At 37.3% G+C, this 22,307-nt stretch overlaps 1 protein-coding gene across 4 annotated transcripts in view; it reads right to left on the reverse strand.

Annotated features, from left to right (window-relative positions):
- The window catches only part of ITGA8 (integrin subunit alpha 8), a 101,211-nt gene that overhangs the window by 43,316 nt on the left and 35,588 nt on the right, over positions 1–22,307 (reverse strand). For all 4 annotated transcript variants that reach the window (XM_090142871.1, XM_031614496.2, XM_090142873.1 and 1 more), the window contains 8 exons: positions 14,306–14,351; positions 12,322–12,429; positions 9,222–9,277; positions 8,526–8,680; positions 7,303–7,440; positions 6,765–6,832; positions 5,712–5,859; positions 586–678 (listed from right to left, as the gene is read on the reverse strand). In XM_090142871.1, the coding sequence (XP_089998997.1) occupies positions 586–678; positions 5,712–5,859; positions 6,765–6,832; positions 7,303–7,440; positions 8,526–8,680; positions 9,222–9,277; positions 12,322–12,429; positions 14,306–14,351 (812 nt within the window). The remainder of the gene's footprint in view (positions 1–585; positions 679–5,711; positions 5,860–6,764; positions 6,833–7,302; positions 7,441–8,525; positions 8,681–9,221; positions 9,278–12,321; positions 12,430–14,305; positions 14,352–22,307) is intronic.

Genomic DNA, 22,307 nt, shown 5'->3' on the forward strand with positions numbered 1-22,307 from the left:
TCTAGAAACAATGCTACCAAGGTATAATCTAAAAATGTGCAGTACAATTTATAAGTAGATCTTAGGAAAATGTTTGGCATGACATTTTTAACTTGAAGGAAAACTTACTCCAACCTTCTCTTCACGGATGTGGAACATGATATAAACTGATAAGAGAATGCTCATGCACTCAAGATTAGAATCGGCCTAAAGAAGCTGCCACTTACTATACACATCTTATACAGAAAGAATACCAAAAGGCAGAAATAAACATTACATACATTACAGATTATGATTCCCTTCACTTCATAATGGTGTAACTTATGTGACTTAAATCAGTGACACTGATATTCTTAAGAGTATGTAAAATGGCAATATAAGGCAATCCTATAACATGAGCTCTAACATGATTAATCTTTTAGAATAGCATAATTTTTCAGAAGCACAGTGCTGCTTTTTATTGCACGAACAATTTCCTGTCCAAGCAAATAATTTGGTTTGGCATTGCTTATTTGGACACACACTGCTAATTGAATAGTTTTCCATTTGCTCTTCTTTAAAATTCAATTAGCTAAAAATCAGGACATGCATCTGGTTTTCCCTTACATTTGCGCCAGCCACCATGGGGTTCCCAAGATCACAAACCACCATTCTAGTTTCATTTTCCATCTTGTAATCACAGCTCAACACACGCAGTGCCTGTAACAAAAGGACACCAATAAGGAGGTCAGAGATCACAGTGAAATGCATCCAGTTGGGAAAGTGATGCCTTTCTGACTGTGACATTTCTTTTGATTTCAGATCCCTGCTCAGTGCGCTATGAAAACATTTAATTGGTTATTGTCAGACAATGGTGAAAACTGATGCCAGGGAAAAACAAACTGGGAAGTTTCCCAGTACCTTTAAGACCACGATGCGACCACTGTATTTCTAATTCTAACACACCACTTTGTTGCTATGAATCACTCTTAAAGCCACAGTGACTCAACAGAGAAAACAAGAGTAGGTAAAAAAAAAAAAAAAACAGTGAAAGGAGCAGGTTTTGCACTAATTGTAATACATGTATTATCTCTCACTAGAAATCTCTGCAATGAATGTTTGGAATTGGGAGAACTTTGTTAGCCACTGAGTCTAGAATTTTATTTGGTAAAGTATTTTATTATGGTGAAGTGCTCAGATTAAATACTTCTCTAACAACATAAACCGTTACTTGTGATTATAATTTAGCAACAAAGGAGATGGATTTCTACTCAAGTTACTTCCCTCTAAAGCTCTTAATACAAAATATGTCCTGTGGGTTTGCTTTTGTCTTTCAACCCTTGATAGTGTTTATTGCTGGTTGTTCCATCTTTATAGAAAACTGTACTGAAGGAGGAATAGGACAGTGAAAGGAGATACAGAGTAAGACAAGAGAAAATACTTACATTCATGGATAGAATAAACTAGCTTTGTAAAAGCAGAATGCAGCTAGAGTTACTGCTATAATACTTTCTCTTTCCTTTCATTTGTGATTCTCGCAGATTAAGCAGTACATGCAGGGTCATGCTCTATATACAAAGACCTGGGAAATCTCTAGACACTGACTACTAATTCATTCCTAATCTGTAAATGCCAGTGTGGGCATGCTGATCTTATCGCTTCCTGAGGCTGAAAGAAAAGATAGGGCATGTCCTAAAAGGAATCTATGTGAATCACAGCTTCAGTTCATACCTTGTTTATATCGACACTTTTTCTATTTGTTAGAAGGAAACAAAGTTTTTACACAGCACCTTCAGTGAACTGCTAACCATTCCAAGCCTCTCTACAGGAGGGAGGTAGTCTTCCAGCTAATTAGAGATCAGTAATTACAAATGGTTGGAAAATTGTTCATTTTAAATTGATTTGTGGGTTTATAATTTTAGTTTTGACCTTTTAATTTTTTTTTCATTAAAGTTTAAATGTTTAACATTTAACTGTTAGATATTCATTTACATTTTATACTTTGCAGTTTTTTCATTAATACCATATCATACACAAGTACAGACTGCATCAGCCCTTATCACACATTCGTTGTCTCTTTAAAACTAACCAATTAGAAGAGTTTTGCAAGTAGGCTTTCTGCAATTTCGAGGCTATGCTATGATGAACAGCATTACAAAAACTAATCTGTGCAGCATGAAGATGTGACAGAGTGAGTGAGAATTTCTTCAAGACGGACATTAACTGCCTTTGGTTTTCCACTGATCAACTTTTTGAGGTGGTTAAATGCACAACAGGAAAAGGAAACAGGCAGGAAGCAAGTAATCCAGTACTGTTAATATCAGTGATCTCATACGTAACTCATCCAGATGGAAGGTTTTGCCACAAAGACCTTGTACCTGTCACTGGTAGCAAATTATAACTTTATAGCTACACATGGTCTTTTTGGCAGTCTTGAGCAGAAGCAAAATCCCAGCAATTAACACGCGTGCTCCCAGGGAGCATGTTAACTAAAAAAATGATTGGCTGCTCTAAGTCATCCGGGCAGCCTACAAACTTGAAACTCTTCCTGGTGGTCTTAGTGATGAATTCCTAATTGATGCCAGAGTAGTTAAGCACAACAGGCTGTGGAGTAAAACACCTCCTCTCCTTTCTGGATCAACACTTTCCAATCTCATGTGAGCAGAAGCGAATGGATTAGGTACCAGGTGTCAGAGTTTAGCTTCTCTTCTAACTACTGTAGGAGAACTAGTGTTCGTTCTTAAAAGGCTCAAATTACGTCTTATCTAGCCAGTCACCTTCTACTAATTCTTACAGTAAGATTTTTCAGGTAATATAAGCAAGTTGCACACATTTTTCCTATTTTAAAAGAGCATGATACTATAATATAGAAATACATAGGGCTTTAGCTCAGAGCTTATTCAATGCAAATTTAATCTGGCTGTGATCTGAAACACCCCTGCAGTTCCCAGCCTGAACAGAGACAGTTGTGCCAAAACATATAATGTTTTTGGTATGGAAGAAATACCTAACAGGGCTTTGTATTTGCCTGATTTACTAAATATTTCACGAGGGTTTGGGCTCCAATTGTTGCTACTAAGGGATCTAAGGGAGGTCTGAGCTGTTCAGCATGGGAAACTTTTGCTGGGCAAAGAATTAGTGTACAGTATGCAGACAATGGCTTCAGGTTCAAGCACACAATTATGCTATTGTAGCATAAGGACTTACCATACAGCAAGCATATGCTGTCTCTAGCCCACTGATGGTCATGGAAATGTCAGGTAATATAATGTGGTTATATATTTTTCATTGCTGTTAATTCCAGTAATTCTACACTTCCAGCACATGGCCAGTTATTACAAGCCAACAGGGTTCCAGTAACTTGTAAAGCTGTGGTAATTTTCTCATTTACCTGGTATCTGGAGCTTTTAAGCATTTCCGCAATACAAGTAATGAATAACATATTTGATTTCATTGTAAATCATTGTATTTCATTTACCAGTTTTTGACTGAAAGAAGTATCAGTATGTGCAAGACTAACAAGACATATTCTTGACCTCAAACTTTAAGATCACTCTCACTTGGCTCTTCACTTGCATGTGCTCATGGACATCTCTGCCAAATGCTACTCTTCTGATGCAGCTGCCCTTTCTAGGTATAATATGTTACAGAATCAGGCCAAAGACAAGATAATAAAACTGAGGAACATCAAACATTGCTTTCCATAAAGCCAAGAGAATTTCAGTTACGTTATTACCTTTAACATGTAATTCAGGTGATATAGAATAACCCAAGAAATTGTTCCCAAAAAATCAATGGGAAACATTTAAGGAGATAAATTTGTCTCTTGATTAGCTAGGTAAAGACCCATATTAGTCTAACACCCTACATGAATGAATCTACTTTGAAATGAATGCAGTGTAAGAGAATAATTATGAAGATCTATCAGAAATGTACCAAGTGACTTGTTTGGCTCATTACATTTCATTTGTTCAGCCCTCAGTCTACTTGTTTTGCTGATTATTATCTCTGCCTTAATGCAACAAAGTCTTAAGCATGGACAAAAACAACTACAGAGAAACACTGATACAGTGAATAGTCAATGAAGTTCTCAGATACAGGGCTTTAGGGGCATTATTGTAACTGAAAGACTGATTATATATGAAGATTATATGCTCTTTTTTGTTGTGTTCATAGAAGTTTTAAGTGACATGGCAGTACAGAAAATCAACTGAATACATACAGAGCCAACTCCCTCCAGCGAAATGCCAATACATTTTAGCTGAGTTTTTAAGAAAATTACAATAGAAATTTCTCTCCCAAATGAACTTTTAAAAGTTATGAGTTGATTGAACCATAACAACACAAAGACTATGCTTTTCTAAAATATACCATTATAGTTCAAAATCAGTAGAACAAATCTGATTTCAATACTTTGTGTAAGCTGAAGTGTAGAAGGCAAGATCACAGAATCACAGAATTGTAGGGACTGGAAGGCATCTCTACAGATCATTAAGTTGAACCCCCATGGTGATAAGAATGATATAGATAGTAGGATTATTTTCTGATACATCAGAAAGAATATAATGCAAATCTTTGGATGGAATAAGCGTGCACTTTAGGAGATCATGAAATAAATTCTGTGCTGTAGTGAACTAACTAAACGTGGGGAAAACCGAGGCAATTCTCCCTTGAGTGCAGGAGGATTCAGAATTGGACTTGTCAAAGGTGTATTTTACTTTCAGTAAAAACTGAGGAAAACGGAAGAGTTTGATCATGTTTCCTGAGCTTTTAAAAATTTATTTTTAAAAGAAGAAGAATAGTTACATCTTTTGCCAACCCATTTCTAGCTTGTCCTCATTCTTCCAAAACACCAGACTCTCTCAACTTTTTTTTCCTTCCTTTCCCTCTAGTGTTCCCCCAAGTCTACCTTTCTGGCACTTCAGAATTCGATTTTTCGTAAAATAAGAAGAAGTCCTGAGTGATTTCTGTCCAGTCGAAAAGATAGATACATGCTAATATGTCTGGCTTTGGAGAAATTGCCTCCCCTGACATCCTTGCTAATGGCCAAAAGAACAGCCAGATTCCTAAAGTTAACAAAAGAAAAATACAACCAGGTGCAGTATGTCAAAGAGAATCTTAGTTTTCTTTATGCCTTGTAGATCACAGTATGAAAAGAGAGGATTCTAAGAGAATAAAGGCAATACAGCAAGAGGCCAGTGTCTTTGCTTATTTGTGCTCAAAAATATGCTATTCAAAAATGAAATTTCAGAGAATTTCTGTATTATTGTTTTGTATCATCATCTTCAGTGACATCATTAGATCTCATTTTCATCTAACTGGGTTCAAAGTCCTATAATAGAGACTCTGACAAAAGGAGAATAAGGAAATACCTTGTAAGCTACTGTCAACTTCCTTAAAAACATTTGCCTTCAGAAAGGAAATTAACTTGCTTTCTCCCACTCTCACCTTTGAGGCCCTGCTGTGCATTCCAGGCACTGACAGAAAAAAGAAAGTTCATGTTGCAACAGCCTGGGAGATTTATGTGCAGATGAGGTGACGCAGACTGGCTGTCCAACAGAGAATACACGGACACGCTGCTTGTTTGCAGGATAGTGTTTCATCTTTGCACTTAAACAGATCCCATAAGGAAACAGTGTGTTCAGCACAGCTCAGCAGGACGTGAGTCTACATCAGACCTTCTACGAACATTGCCACATTTAACATTATAACTGCTTTTTTTTTTAGCATATACATAACTGATTTTCATTTACCTTGCTGTTGCGTTCAACCCCAGTGTAATCTGCTTCAGGTGGAATCTTTATATGCAGCTCAGCTTCATAGGCTCCTTCCCCATCATTCCTTGGATTTATTATGAGCATGACACAGTTTTCTTCTCCAATTATTAGCTGATCTTTATCTCTATACAGAACATATGACTTGTCAGAAGTTAAAACACAGACAATTATGATTTACAGCAGAAAGCCAATTTGCTCTCAGAGCATCTCTTCTGGAAAACATTCCATGAGAACAGAGAAAACTTTTTCATAAAAAGTGACCCCTTTGAAAAGTATGCAAGCACCTGGGAGTGAAAGAGTTCAAAGGGAAACACACATGGACAGAGTAAACTACAGGAGAACTTGGAAGTTAGTCATACACAATTTCAGAGCCTGACTACTTTCTAACTAGAGACAAGTATCAAGTGGAAGAAACTACTTGCTAGTAAGTCCCATCAGCATTTCTTTGTGGAGGGCACAAAAGTGGTGTAATTTCCATTCTCCCCTCATGCTTGTTGTACAATAAGCAAACAGAAGATCTCAAGACCAGCAATGGCACTATGACCTTTCCTTTCACAGCTGCCCACTGACTTTGATGGCAGACAGATAATTGCCAGAGGTCTCCCACCTCTCCTGCTTGGCTTATTTCTCTTTCTGTAAGAGGAATTGTTGCCATGTTTTTATTTTCATTTTTTATTCTGAGATTCATTTATGTCATTTACTGCACAGAGAGTTCAAGAGAATTGTGTCTCTATTTCAAACTCACTGACATATTGAAATCAGTACATTTAAAAGCTATTTTGAACAGCAGTAGGTATTATCTCCTAGCATTCAAAAAAAAAAAAAATAGTACCACTCCTAACACTTATTGTGTAACTGTGTATTTCCACAGTGTTGGTTTTCTAAGTGAATTAGATGCACAAATTAAAATTTGGAAATTAGGTAAGAATGAGCAGATACAGCATACAACAAAACTGTGTTTCATTCTGCTGAAGCAGTTAGAAGATTCTGGATTTTTATATATAGCTTCACTTATTTTGTTTAACTTACGGCACAGCAGAAAGGTGCAAGTCAGGAATGCACAAGTTGTCCTCCCCACAGTCTACCAGAATGTAAGCCTGTATGTCATTTAATAAGACACAAGCAAACACAAAGATATAATACAGATAGTACAAGTTTCAAATAACTTCATTAAGTATCCCTAATTTATGTCTTAAATATTACTACTATTTTCCTCATGATTTAAACTTCTTCTCCCTTCTAAAAGTTCCTTTCAACATGAGTACTGCTCAAGAATATCTGGACTTCAAACTGCATCTTTAGCAGAATAATATCTTTCAGGTCCTTTCCCACAGTAACTCAGCTCACATATTGTAAAATGCAATCAAAACTATGAACACACCAAAATTTTGGAAATGCTTTAAAGCATTGCCTGGTTCCATATTTGTCTTCAATTTACATTTTGAATTAATTAAATCCTTGTTGTGAAATTTCAGGTCCTGATACTTTTTAAAGGAAGATGACACACATAATATTCCTAAATATTTCCATGCTTATATACAGAATATGCTGCATGAAAAAATCATACCTGTTCTGTTACTGAGCTTCTCTGGTAATAATTCAGTATTGGCTTCACCGTCATGCTATCTTTGAAATGGGATTCATCCAAGCTATAATTAAAGTTTATATTGATAGGAGATAATTTGTCTCTAAATTCTGTTTCATCCTGTGAGTGACAATCACATAATACAAAAAGAATAATTATTTCAGATGAGTATGATCTAATTTAGAAGATTATGGTCTTATTTATTGAAGGTAAAAATACTCTTCTTTGAGAGGTGCTGGCCAAAATGTGGCTATTTATAATTTCATCATGAAAGCATAATGACCTACCAGCGACTGGAATGCCCAGAACACATTGTCTCCATAGCTCCACATCTGGAAGAAGCTGGCTGAGCTGAGCAGACTCAATATTTTTTTTCTTACCATTTGTCTAACATGAAGCTATTTGAAAGAGACACGCAGAATAAATTCCTATCAGCTACTCCTTTCATTCAGAATGGAGGGAAGGTATGTGGAGGTAATATTGTAATATTGTTGGTTTATTCCACAACCAATGAATTAGTGATGATAAAACTCCACCACCTCTATTGTCTAGATTCTGCCTTACACGTGGCTTGAGTCTTCTCCATTCCACCTCCCACTATATTTCTAGAACAAGCCTTGGAATGTGCATGAGGTAATACCAGCTGCAAGTGAGTAACCAATGACCCTTTCTTCTTCATTACTAAAGTGCCACAAGTTTTTAGGGTGTTTTTTTTTTTTTTTTTGTAAATATTTTAAAATATTAAAAATATATGAATTTTGGGCCAATGCATTCCTTTAATATATTTGTTGGAACAGAACTGTCATGGCATTTAATGAGTTTAGTTGATTATTCCACTGTGAATACCATAAGAGAGAACAGCCTTGTATTTTTGTATCAGGAGACACATATTTAATCAAAATTCCCGGAAGAGCATAAAATTAATATACGCAGAAAAACTGCACAATTCATCAGAGGAAGCCTTTCTTTTTTACTTTCACTGAGTGAAGGTGAACCAAATATTTTCATGAGAACTCTTGTTGAGGTAGAAGGAAGGACTGGCCTAAATGTCCAGACCATTCTTACCTCTCATTTGTGTAATTTTGTGATCTAGTACCAGTGTAAAATATTCTTGCTATTCAAATGGCTCCCCTTTTTTTATTAATCTTCTTTAATCCCTGATATTACTCAAACTATGATGACAGTCCAAAATATTTTAAACTTACTCTGAGATAAACAAGAAAGTCCTGGCAATAGAGCTTCTTCTGTTTTTCCATCACAGTGGAGAAATAATGATGCGACTGATGGTAATCAAAGAAGAGAGTCCTTTTAACAGCTCCTTTCTGTTTCAATGAATCTAATTGCAATTCGCCTTTCAGCACTACAGGATACAAGTAAATTGAATGATTATTTATTTAACATGGAAAGAAAAACAGCAAACAATTCATTATATATATTGTTAATAATCAACATTAATATTGCAAATGACAAACAAAGGCTCCCAAGCAAAACTAGTCCATGCCCAAGGTATCTGTCTGTTTAGAAGCACACTAGTTTTTGCTTCAAAGAATAGAACAGGTATAACTTCAATAAAACTGTACTTTATTTACATGCCATATATGCACTGTACAGGAATTCTGGTTCTTTGCTTTTTTTTTTTTCTTTTTCTGCCTTTTTTTTTTTTTTCCAAAATAGAATATTCTCCAACTGGATATGATCTTAGTTTTATCTGTAAAATGGTTTAAATGGAATAGAAATACTTCAAGTGAATTGTAAAAGCTTTGTGCTTGTGTGTGTGTGTGTTTTTGTTTTTTTCTTACCATAGGAGGATTGCACTCGTATCACTTTTCAAGGCATAAGAGAAAAGTTCTGAAATTAAGTGAGCCAGAGAAAATCATAGGAATATATAAAAAATTTCTTACCTATCTCATCTGAAATACTTTGGCCTTCAAATGCTGCACAGACTCTTACAGTAAAACTAGATATAAAAAAGGAGGAGTTAGTAAAAAGGGAGCTGACATGGGAACCAGCAGTTCCAAAATCATACCTCTCAGTTCTCCTTTCCTTTTCTTAAAATGATGCTCACTACGATCTGTGCTAAGGCACCTAATCTACACCCTAAGACAGAATGTCTCTCCTCTAATACTCTGAGTGGCTTAACAGGAAAGATATGAAGAACATTTCCACAAATTCTGGAAACAGCCTATCTAGCCCTTCTAATACCACTGGCAAGGTTGGGTTCTGTAGCCTGAGCTTCACTGAACTACCTTTGCATGAAACTGTCTGCAGAAGTCCTTTCTGTTTCATCATAGTCAAGACTTATGTGATTTCAAGCGGGTGCAGTTCAATTCAAATACATCAACTGACTTGTTCAATTTTTGCTTCTCATATTGAATTCAATTCTCCTAAGTTTTGCTGAGCTACAATGAAGCACAGAGAAACCAGTTATTCAGGTTCATTATTTAGTACAATAATTCAAATGTAAGGTTTATAAGTTTGTTTTTCATTTGCTTGTTCACAGTCTATAGCAAGTTTTTTCTGAGCCTACTAATGTGTGTGACACAATGATAAATGTATTACACAAGCATCACATCAGCCATAATGAATCCCTGGAAACATGTTCCTGATTTTCAACTTCTGTTGTGACACTCAAAAATGGCTTAATGATAGTTTCAGATATGCAGAATTTGTTCCAACTTTGTTCTTTTTGGTAACTCAGAAATAGCCATGTTTAAAACTCAGCAGAGAAAGAATTATATCTGTTTCCAGAAGTTTGGGACAATTCCCTTATGACTGTGTATAAAAACGACTTTTTTTGTGTATGCTTCCTCCATACCTCAGTTTTCCAAATTATATAATGGCAAAAATAATATTTTCCTAATACGAGAAAAGGTACAATAATCCACGTTCTTCATATTTTACACTTCCTGAAACTGTTCTGGTGGGAGGTTCCCTTTCATTCTAATTTTGCAGTGTCGGTCAGTAGACACTTTAAACAAGTTGCACAGCTGGCTAAGAGATACAGAAATCTATCCCATGGGACTGAGGAATTCTTTGCCTGTTGGAGTTTCCCTATTAATTATTTTCATATGTAGAATACAAGCTTGCATCAACTAAAGAGAAAAATTACAGCACGGAAAATAGCAGCTGGTCTTTGGTCATTTTGTAATACAAACCAAATCTTCAGGGAAAAATATTTTAGAATGAAGCAGACAAATTAAATTATGCTCCTACTAAAAGTCTTGTAGATACGTACCAAACACCTTCTGACTTATTGTAAAACAAAAGTGAAAACTAATGAAAAAAACTACAAGTTAATGGAGCATGACTTGCCTTTCTCCCCCCCTTTTTAAGCAATATCTTATGGAAAGAATACATTTTTAATTGGGATGCTTTTATTCACTTATCTCATGAAAAAAAAAAAAAAAGGATTAATTTTTCTCCAAGTAAACTGTCAGTACATTTTATTTTGAAATCCTATCCCAGATGGAGGAAAGAGTTATTAAAAAGCCTCAAGAACTGAAGTTCAGAAAAAAGCCCTAACATATTGGATCAATGAATACGCTGCAGCCCAATGCTGATATTTTAAATTTGTATTAGATCTTTATCTGGATTCTCCATAAGGGCCAAAACTTTCAATGATCTGGAGCCATATCATTCTGCTCAGTGCATTCTACCTTACTCTTCTGCACAAAATAGAGAAAAGAAGAATGCAATGCCGAATGTGAGGGAAAAGAATAGAGTAAAAATGAAAATCTCTTGCAAGTGCTGTCCCAGGTTTTGATACATAACAGATCCAGCGCTTCCTCACACTAATTGCACCCACTGCATTTAAAACTGCCTCTGGTCATGATTATTTTTTAATTTTTAAATTTATAAATTTATTTCAAAACCTCTTTTGCTCTCTCTAACATTTGAGACTACTTCCAGAACTCATCTCCCATGAAGAACATCACCAGCACAGAGAATCCTTCTGACCACCTCTGGTTTAAAAGCAGTCCAAAATCTGTGCAGTCACCTTATCTTCTGAATTCTTCTTCACACCTTCACATCCTTTCATCCAGACCAAAGATCAGGCTTTCTCACTCTAACATGTTTAAATAAAATGATATGACTATTTTTCGTACCTTAGAAATCTGCTTCTTACAGTGTCTCCAGAAGGATTTACTTGGATTTTATATGGAACTTGCAAGTGTTTATCCTCTGTTCTGCATTTAGTTTCTTCTCTTGTTACTATTTCTCCTTTTAAACTGTATCCTATATATTTCTAATAGCCTATTTTATCAGATGTTCTTTGGGGTCCTTTCTTCTAGTGTAAAAACACCTGTATGGCATTAATGCTACTAGAGAGATCCAACTGTATTACAAGCATTTAAATTTGCAACCCATCACAATTTTTTTCAATTAGTTTCTTATTTTGAATGCACTTTATCTTTTCAAGGTTAAATGATGTGTGGCAGAGGGATTCTCTTTTAATACATCCACATTGACAGGTATGATGCATTCCATAGCTTTGATCTGACCAAAGACAGCCAGAAACAACAATCACACTCAGTATGAACTGCAGGACATCTTTTCTACAAAGGACTGAGACCTCTCTTTCTCTAGCAGAAAATGGTGAGATCACCAGCTCTTTCATCACTTTCAGTGCTATACTTCCTCAACAAAGATGTGTGTTTTGTCAGAAGGATGATTCTGTGTTATCAGTCTTAGCTGTTTCACTTTTCATTCATCCAGAGACTGAATGTAAACCTGCAGCTTGATCCTACGAGACACTAAGAATCCTCCCATGCAGGTGGAGACTCAATGTATCACAAATCAACTTTTACCTACTTTGTTTAGAGGATCTCTGAAGTACTGGGAGGTATCAAACATGACTTTGTTCTCAATAGGGCTTTTTGTATCACTCATAGCATGTTCAAATATTTGTGTGTTAAATAAAAAGTTGCAGGAAAAGCTCAAAGTAGAAAGTTATTTTAGAAGAGAATGCTGAGGATGTTTTTTGTCTTATCACAGACTTACCAGGCCACCAAAAGCTGAGAGCCAGGGGGCTGACAAGTCTTGTTGTCTGGATTCACAATCATGGGATTCAGAATGAGCAGAGCATTCACAGTCACAACAGGTCTGGCTCTGAGGGACAGAAATAAAGTTCGCTGCATAAAGTAGGAGCACATAAGTACTAGATCACAGCAGAGAAAACACTTAAGAGAAATGGTCACAAAGAATCTCTAAATGTAGAGTTACTTGGGAAAAAATACTTCTATAATGCTGCTCCTACCCTGGCAGAAACCATGACATTTCCTTACCAAGACATTTTCACAGTTCTTCACAAAAAAAGTGCAGGTTAAGAGCAGACAGTAGCAGTGAAACAGTATGCTGCTCTTAACAGTAGGCCTGTCCTGGGATATGGGCACATCAGAAACATTCAATCACAGCAGGCTTTCACAAGGGACCAGAGCTGCCCAGTAGGAATTACAGTAGTCCTTGGGCCGTTACTTTATAAACTGCCAGATTTGTGTTTCTGCATGAACACTGACATAAGCAGACTTGCTATCTCTGCTTTAGATACTTCAAAAAAATGAAGATGATGTGTTTAAAATAGAAGTCATTCTAGAATTATCTGAAGCCAATAATGAAGTAAACTCTGTCTGACACAGAATCATGTCTTGAGACAACTGACTTTGTAAACCACGAATGATCAGCACAGAAAATTTTGCTGAGTATGTGAGTAGATGGTTGTGGTGATGGAAAACAACCCCTTGAAAAACAAGCTGCTATTGAGTAATCAGCTAATCTCCCACTGAGAGCAATTCAAAAGAGAAATAAAAACAAAATTCTGTTTCTTTCTTTCTTTTTTTTAAGACAGCAATACTGTTTTACAGTAACTTACATAATTTTGGCAAAAATAGCTTACAACAGTTACTTTCCTCATATTTTAATTCACAGTTGAGTTTTCAAAATCTCTTTTCTGCACTGCTTTACCAAGGCACTCAAAAATAAAATTACTGCCTGCATTCCGGTGCAAAAGGGAAAATGCTTTTTTTTCAAGCAAATTTCCATTAATAAAATTGTTTATCCGATATGACAAGGTATGCATTTGATACATTCTGTCAGGAAACAAAGATTGAGGGCTTCTTGCTTGCTATTGCCTTTCTTAAATAGAACACATTTTTTATCGCTGTCTAAAGTGCACACTGGATGTAATTATCTACTTCAAATCCTGTGCTGTCACTTAAGCCACTGCAAAATGATGCACTGCAAAACATTTGCAGTAGGAAAACCAGGTCTTCTCACTGTGTTGGTACTGAGTCAAAATAAGTTAACACTCCTGGTTTACAAAATTCTTCAGCTTTGACAAATACTCATCTGGGAAACAGAACAACAGGTTCTGTTGGGAACAAAGAGAAGACAGGGAAGAATCAGGAAATATCACCACACTGCTGCAGTAATGGATGGTGAATATTTAAATGCAAAGAACTGTCTGCATGTGCAGCAGCAAATTTTCATTGTTTCATTTGGTAGCTGTACTTTATACTCATGCTCAGACAGTACATTTACTGAAAACCAGAAATCAACAACAGCTTTGGAAATTTGCAGTGGGATCTCATACATCTTTTCTTTATTTCTTTTTTTCTTTATTTCATCTTTATTAAAACTTTCTTAATGTTTATAAGCTCTAAAGAGGCAAGAGTCACCAGAAAATCCAGATTGCTTACTACTGTCATTCTCCAAGAAAGGTATTAATTTTCAGTGTTGTCCCTTACAAATTTCTCTCTCATGCAGTGAGGGCTTCTGACTATATAGGGCTGTGTGAGGTTGCTTTAAAGGTAGGAAGTACACTATTTTCTCTTGTAAATCAACAGCATTTGTTGCTCAAAAGCTGTTTCATTTATCATACGTAATCAGCATCTTTTATACTTCGCACCAGGGAAACCCAGAAATGTGACGTTTGTTCACTGGTAGACCTAAGCTGTGAAATTAAAAATGCTTTGTATTTATCACATACCTGTAAACAACTGCTTTTCCAGCTCCAAATGCACCTACAATTAGATCTGGAAAAAGAAAACAGCTTCAGAAGAACTACATAAAAGGGTCAGGCACATTTTTTCCAGCCTAAATTAGACTACTTACATTTCATAGAATCATAGAACTCAGTAACATGAAACAAATGTGAAACTCCTACTTTCTAAGCCTTTCTTATTCAACACTGTATCAAAGAAAATGTTTCAATATTGGCAGAGACTAACACATAAATATCTTAGTTGCATCCAGAATCAGTCTGTTTAAGACAAGGTCAGCTTGTAATAAAGGGGAAAAAGGATGCCATCAGCACCCATACATTTTATTCCAAACCACAAGTTACCTATGACACAAAGAGATGCCAACCTACTTTGTGTTCATCCTCATGCAGTTCACATTTAAAATTTTTGGTGTTTCTCCTTGACAATCCTCCCAATCCTCCTTTGTCATTTGTTCATTAATTTAGGCATTACATATATGGGACCACAAACATAATGCATAGATTTGAGGACAGCTGATTTCATAGTCACTAATGTTTTCAGCATTGTAAGAGGATCTGCTAAGGATCATAACAGCTATCAGTTGATTGTGATCTTTTTCTCCACAGTCACCATTTGGAACAAATGAGATCAACAACACAAGCACTACACAGGGCCTTGGGCACATCTTTGTAACTGGGTACGTGCCTGGGTTGAAATCCTATAGGCCCAAATATTTCCTCTTTCTGTCTCCCATGGAAATCCCCATATAGGGCTCTCCAGAATGATCCAGATTGGCTAGCTGGAAAGATCTCCAGTTTTTGCTGGAGAAAAGCAAGAGCCAACCAGTGAGGAATAAAGGATCATCTTTTCTGCTGCCTCTAGCTGAAATCAAGGAAGGGAAAGATCTTTGTTTCCTTTTCAGTCCCACTAGTGAAGTGTCCAGCTGGGCATCCCTTTCAGTCTACTGTCTCACAATGGATCTTGCAGTGGCACAAATTGGCAATCTAAACTTATCTGAATGAATCCATTAAAGAAGTAGTCAGAGTCGAAAAACAAATCCTTGCTTGCTTGCTGTTTCCACAGGTTGTGCACTGGTTTGCTTAAGAGCCTCTGAAATCATGGAGCAACTACAAAGCCCTGATGCTAATTAGCATGGTGGATCTGGGCTGGCCTGAATGTTCTACAGGGCTGTCTGCCCTTCAGATGGTCAGGATTTAACAAGTTTAAACAAGGACATCACATGTGCAACAGCCTGTCCTTCAACAGAATCCACTGACTAATGTCCTCAGAGGAGAGGGCATGGACAATTTATGGGTCTGATCCTCTTTTTGTGCAACACTTACATTTTTCTGCTTTTATTGGCCTTACAAAATATGCTTCAGGGTCAGGAACGTTTAAAATAGCAGCACTGTTTCTGAGACATTTATGAGTCCTCTTCACTAATAGCTTTTATAGAGAGCTTACACACAGTCCCAAAATCTAAAGATACTTTCCCCTTAAATAAACAACTGATTGAGATATACTTATCACTACAAAAGCTACACAGTGCAAATGGCAGAAATTTCCCCAATAGCTCCATGTTAGCAGTATGCAGAGTAAGCAAAAATTATTTAATACTGTTTTTGAAAAGAGAAAAAAGAAAAGGAAAAAAAAAATAAAAAAATCCAACACTGTACTATGAACAGGAAGGGAAGAAGAAAGGACTTTACACTGTATCATTCCCAGCTGTTGGATCTTTATTAATAATGAGACTTAATATAGGACATCTAGTCCAGCATGGACTCAAAAGGATTCAGTGCTGTGCTATGGCAGAGACAAAACAGGCAGATATCCATGATTTATCTAGATTTGGGACTTGTAATCATTTCATAATCTGATCTTTCATTAAAACGCAAATCACTCCAACCCAACTGTGACACCATTACCACTGCAGTCCTTACCACAGGCACAAGGTAAAGCTTGAAAACACTCCTTGTGTGAGTCAAATTTACCAACCTGTAGCCTATTTGAACCTGAAGATAGAAAGAATGACCCTGTAAGACTGCCTTCTTTGTGATTGATAGAATCCAGCTTATTTAACAACAGAAATTCATGTGTTTAGAGATACAGTGAGAGGCCCCAGCCACCAAAACCTGCCTTTCCGTGAGCACTTTCCTGCACTGCCATCTTAGTCAGGCTCGTGCCTGAGTGCTTCTCATGTTGCTCTGCCAGCAAGTAGGCTGGAGTGCAGAAAGAGCTGTGAGTAGACATGGTCGGGACAGTTGACCCAAACCTACCAATGGGATAACCTGTATTATATGGCATCATGTTCAACAGCAACACTGGGAAGAGTTGGCCAAGGGAGCTGCCATTGGTTGAGGACTGGCTCAGCACTGGTGAGCAATTGCAACCATGCTCATTTCTAGTAGTGACATATATGCTCTAACATAAAGGTCAAATCATTGTGTACTCAAGCAGAGGATTTACTGAAAGATCCATTAGGGTTATGCTTTGCTTTTACTTGTTCTAGTTTTATTCTTCTTTCTTTGCCTTGAGGGGTCAACTCCTACAACTACCACTGGGAAAAAACAAAAGATTGATACGAATCCATGAGATTTGAATGCACATCAAGTTAGGGCACTCATACACAGAAGTTATGAATTTGTGTTCTGCAAAAAAAAAAAGTTATAAATCATTTATATGAAAAGAAATGCATGTCTAAATTATCTGAAATTTGGCAACTTTCCCCTCCTAAAAATAGAGGGAAGTTGTTTTTATTCATTGCCTGCTAATGCTGTGCATGCAAGGTCAATGATACAAAGGTCTTTAACTGGAGAATAAGGGTTTAACAAGGAATTTGGAATTACATAGAAAAAACAAAACGAAAAAAAAAACCAACAAAAAAAAAAACAGCTTAACTAACTGCAATCCTTCCAAACAGAGCCTGAAGAAAAGCATATGAACATCTCTGACTGCATCTTAGCATTTGCGAGGGTTTTTTTTTTTTCCAAGTCCTGAATGAAATATATATAAATAGAGAAAGCAAGAGAAGGATCTGACACACAAAATCTCCTTCACTATGTCATGCTTTCAAGAGGATGAGGTACCTTTGAGATTCAAATAAATGGCTGTGGGGCCCACAACCAATATGTCCAATAGCTGAAGAAATGGTCATTGAGTGACTCCGAAGCAATTTTCAACTTGCAACACAATGACACAAATGTGAGGGTAGCATGCAAAGAAAATCTCCTGTGGATACTACTAAAATCCCAACTGGCAGAGTTTGCAGAACTTAATCCTCAGACAAGAGTCTTTGACATACACTTAACTGAACTCTAGGAGCACTGAGTGATCCTAGCATTTATTTCAAAGTTTGGTTTGCTGTAAAGAACAGGCTTTCAGGATCTTATCTGGTGAAAAATAATCCATTTTCTGAAATAAAATCATCATAAACAACTAAGGAAAGAACATTCATAGATGGCAGTGAAGGGCACACTGAGCTCATCTCTTCACCTGCACCTTCTATGTGGCCGTGATAAAGGGCATGACTCCAACTGAACCTTCAGCCAGCCAAAGGGAACGAGTAGATCAACGAAGTTCTACCCCCAGTTATTCACTTCAGCAAATTCTTTGATCCCCTGCCATTTTTAAAGGCATTCCCTGTGAGAGATGCAGCCCCAGGGAGCTGAGGCAGGGAGGAACACGGGGTGTGCTTGACACTTCACGCTCACTCATCCAGCCCAGCAGCCCAAGGAGAAATGGCCACAGCCTGGTATGCCATTGCTCCTTGTGGGGAGACAGTGGCCAAGAACAACAGCCAGAGAACTACAGAATCGGCACACAATTCATTTGTGAGAGACCCAGAAACTAAATAACAGACAGATGAGTCACCTCTCCAGCACAACCCTATCAGTATACAGCCCTAAGTGTTTACTTTATGGGCTCTGAAAGGTTTGCTGGCAGTGTTAAACAGCACACTGTGCAGTTTGTGTGCTTAATTATGGAGTAGAAATAGTATCTAGAAAATAATTAGAATCCTATCTGAGTAGAGGTACTGCGGGAAGTTTCATAAAAGACCAAGAAATCTGTATAACTGGAAACCGTGTTAAATACTGTTGTGAGCCTTGTTTTCCTTTCTTGTTCCCTTAGCTGATTAGGGCCAGGAAGGTCCACCATCAGATTCCTCTTTCTGCTTTCTAGGATTTTAGCAATCACTGACCTCCCGAATCTCAGCAGAACAGAATAAAATTTCCTTTAAGTGGCCATTACTACAGGCTTGACCATAATGAAGGACACAGTGCTATCCATTCAGTCAACCTTACTCAAGGGTTTTAACTGAATACTACATGCAGTCATCATTCAAACCATAATCACTATCTTCTATGATTTTCAACTGCCTTGATCCTTCTTTTTCAACCATTCTGTTAGCAGATTTGTTAAGGATAACACCAAGGCATTGGAAAAGGCTGGCCAGAGAGGTGGTGCCTGCTTCAATCCCTGGAGACATTGAAGATCAGGCTGCATGGGGTTCTGAGTAATCTTACCTAGCTTTAGGAGTCTCTGTTCATTGCAAAGAAGTTGCACTAGATGACCCTTAAAGGTCTCCTCCAACTCAAATGATTCTATGATTCTACCATTCAAAGGCTAATTCAGTGCTCCTCTTTTTGTCTGGAGGAGATGCTTCATAATCCACTCCATCATACAACTAGCAAATCCAAAAAGAGGCAGTTACTATTCTACCAGGTCAGTAAATGCCCACTTACTGGATCAACTGCTTTATTCTTATAATCTATTGTACATAATATTGTTAATTTCATTAAATATATCAAAGAACTTTAGAAAAACATCTCTATAAATTACATTGATAATGTGTTCAGTTTTTAATTGTAAAATTTACGTATTTTCAGGAGATTCTTGGCTTGTCATGACATTTTTGATTGTTTATTCACGTGCAAACAAAATTAGCTGGTATTTTTACCAGCTGCATCTACTGGCAGAAGCCATGCCCTTGTTCTGGCTCCCAGTCAGCGGTCCCCTCTTACCAGAACAGATGAAACTTTTCATTGATTTGTCTTCCACACATCTCCTGGACCAGTTTCATAATTTAATCATCACTAGATTACAATTCTGTGCTGTTGTTGGCACACTGCCTATTGTTGTCAAAAATTATGAATGCTGAAGAACCTTGCCTCTCAGAAACTTGAGTATTTTCTTCCCACTATGAGCTAATGTACTCAGCAGATGGAGCTGTTAAATACTCCTATTTAAATAAGATTACTGACGTTCTTAGGAAATTTTGTGTTATTATCACATTTGTTTCTTCCTTAAAATGCTTCTGGAGTCATTTGTTTATATAAAACATGTGCTGTTCTTAAGATAATAAGTGAGCCCAAAATAGCAAGGCCTGAAGATACCTTTATTCATTTCCCTGGCCAGCAAAGGCTTGAATAAAAAGAATGACCAAAAGAAAAGGCTAGACTGGGTTTGTATAAAACTGGGATATCCTGAGGCTGAAGTTTATACAGCACTTACCCCAAGAGAATCTCAAAGTTAACAGGGAAGACTTTATACAAGTGTCTAAGCAGTCAGGGAGCAGAAACAAAATGCAGAATTTATCTGAGCAATTAAATAATTAACTATCAACAACTTCTGAATAGCGAATTCACAAAGAGCACTGCTCGGAATCCACCCACATGGTTAAAAGAAACCAGTTAAATAATGCTGGCTCACAAACACGTTTGAAGAAACCACAGTCTGCTGGAGGATATGCCACAAGAAGAAAGCAAGCGTAATGAGTTGAGTAAGTTTCTCATTATAAATAATTTACTCAGCTATAATCAGCCACCAAATGACTGAGCATATGCTGAAATATGAGGGTGGAAACCTTACAGCCTCCAAATGCTGAGCCCTGCACAGATAGATGAACCAGCTGGAAGCACAGCACCAGCACCTAGATAATCACAGATCCAAGTGCTCAGTGGGACCAGTTTTGAACTGATGCCCAGAAGGAAAAAGAAACAAATTTCTTTCACATTAAACACATTTATGGGTTTATTTTGCTCCTATCAAGATTGAACTATGCTATTAGAAAAAGATAGAAAAAATGATAAGTAAAATAAACTAGAAAACAAAAGCCTAAGCTGAGACCTTATTCCCTGCTCCAAGCCTTAATGACCCAAGCAATGCTCAGGACGGAGCAAAGAGGCCCTAAAAGTCCCAGATTTAGCTGGAAAGAGAGTAGAAGCTGTGGAGAAAGTTATCATTAAGCTGTTCAAATGTTCTGGCACAGAGGACAGTCAAGAAGGGTGAGCTGAGGACAGGACTGCAGAAGATCCTGGGCAAAGTTTGAAGAACTGCTGTTCAACAAAACAATCCACCTATTGAATTTGCATTTCATCTCTTCACCTGGAAGTATAGCACTACGCCTCAGAGCAACACCTTATTTTTTTTTAATTCTCTTTCAGCTTTATTACTAGGTGCAACATGCAATCAAAAATGGAAAAAGAATAAAGGAATCTAAAGGGCAAATGAAAGTCTCCCCAAAAATGTTAAAAGAATGACAGGAAGGAATGGATAAATAGTTATATTAACTGACTGTAACATTTGCCTAATTTTTACATAATAACAAAGAGGAGATGGTCTGGGAATAACCCGGGTCAAGGATCCTTCTGAAAAGGCAGTCTGAATACAGACACCTTATTTCAGGGCAGCAGGGTTTCATCAGGTGAGGGTGAACTGAGCTGTGCCACGCATCTTCAAGGCCAGACAACAGTTTTTGGCTCACTTTATTTTCTTGCATAAACATTATCATTGATATAAATGGAAAAAATTTGAGATTACTTCTTTTCAAGTAATAATTTTGATTTTCTTCTTGATAGAAAAAATAAAGCTTTTTTGATCTTAGCAAAGCTGGAAAATCAAATCAATGATAAAATCTTTATCAGAAACAATGCTTCAAGCCAGATGCAATTTGCACTTCACACACTGCCATTAGTTGTTCTTACTTAAAAATGTATGAAAAATAGGCAGCAGTAATGGCAAGACTGAACCATCCACTAGTACAGCAGAACTAGAGGGCCATTTGCCACCACAAAAGGAACAATTAAGTAAATGAAGGTTCCTTCCCAGGATTAAAAAGACATAGCTGAGGGAGGGAATATGACAGTGGTCTGTAAAACGCAAGTGGTGTACAGGAGAATTGCTCACTGTCTCTACAGCACAAAAACTATTGCATATCCTAAGAAACTGTCAAGAGCAATGTTTGACTTGAATGCAATGCAGTGAAAATAATCACTTCTTCATAAAACACATGGTTAGTCTGCATGGCCCTTTGCCACAGGCTGCAATTACCCTGGGTAGTCAAATTCCTGATAGAAAAGTCTGTAAAGGGCTAAATGCGAGCATAGAACTTCAGGCTTGGACACCTTGCTTCTCCAGATGGTTAGAGCTGGGTGAATATTCGGGAAATATCACAACAACTGTACAATTTCCTGGATATCCTAGCTGTCGGCCACTGCAGGAGGCAGGCTACAGTGCCAGACAGATCTGCTATACAGATCTGTACCAGTAGGTTCCTGATTAGTCTTCTCTCACATTTGTTATACAATTTCCCGTTTCACTCTGTTTACTCTGGAGGTCCTGGGGACCAAGGGGATCTTTCTCTGCCTTTCCTAGGTAAGACCAGGAGCTGGTTGGTCTCACCCTGTGCTGGCCAGGAGCTGCAGAAAAAGGAGGAAGGAGAAACCACACGTCCATTTACAGAAAAGCTGGAGAATGTGAACTGCCTTGAGTATTAGGCAGCTTTCTTAAACTTTGTTTTTTAATTTGCTCCTGAGTTTATACAGGCATTTGGATAGGGAGAAAAAGATATAAATCCTGTATCAAATGAGACGGGCCGCAAATAGGTAGATCTCTGTCTGACCTGAACCTCTAGCAACAACTGGATTTAATCTTTGTGCAAGAGAAAAAAAGACTTGATTCATCCTCACTTTTCAGAAGCAATATTCCCCAACTTGTAATTCAGTCTCT

The sequence above is a fragment of the Phasianus colchicus genome, chromosome 6 (genome assembly GCF_987193195.1).
Source record: "Phasianus colchicus chromosome 6, bPhaCol1.hap1.1, whole genome shotgun sequence".
Lineage (NCBI taxonomy): Eukaryota > Metazoa > Chordata > Aves > Galliformes > Phasianidae > Phasianus > Phasianus colchicus.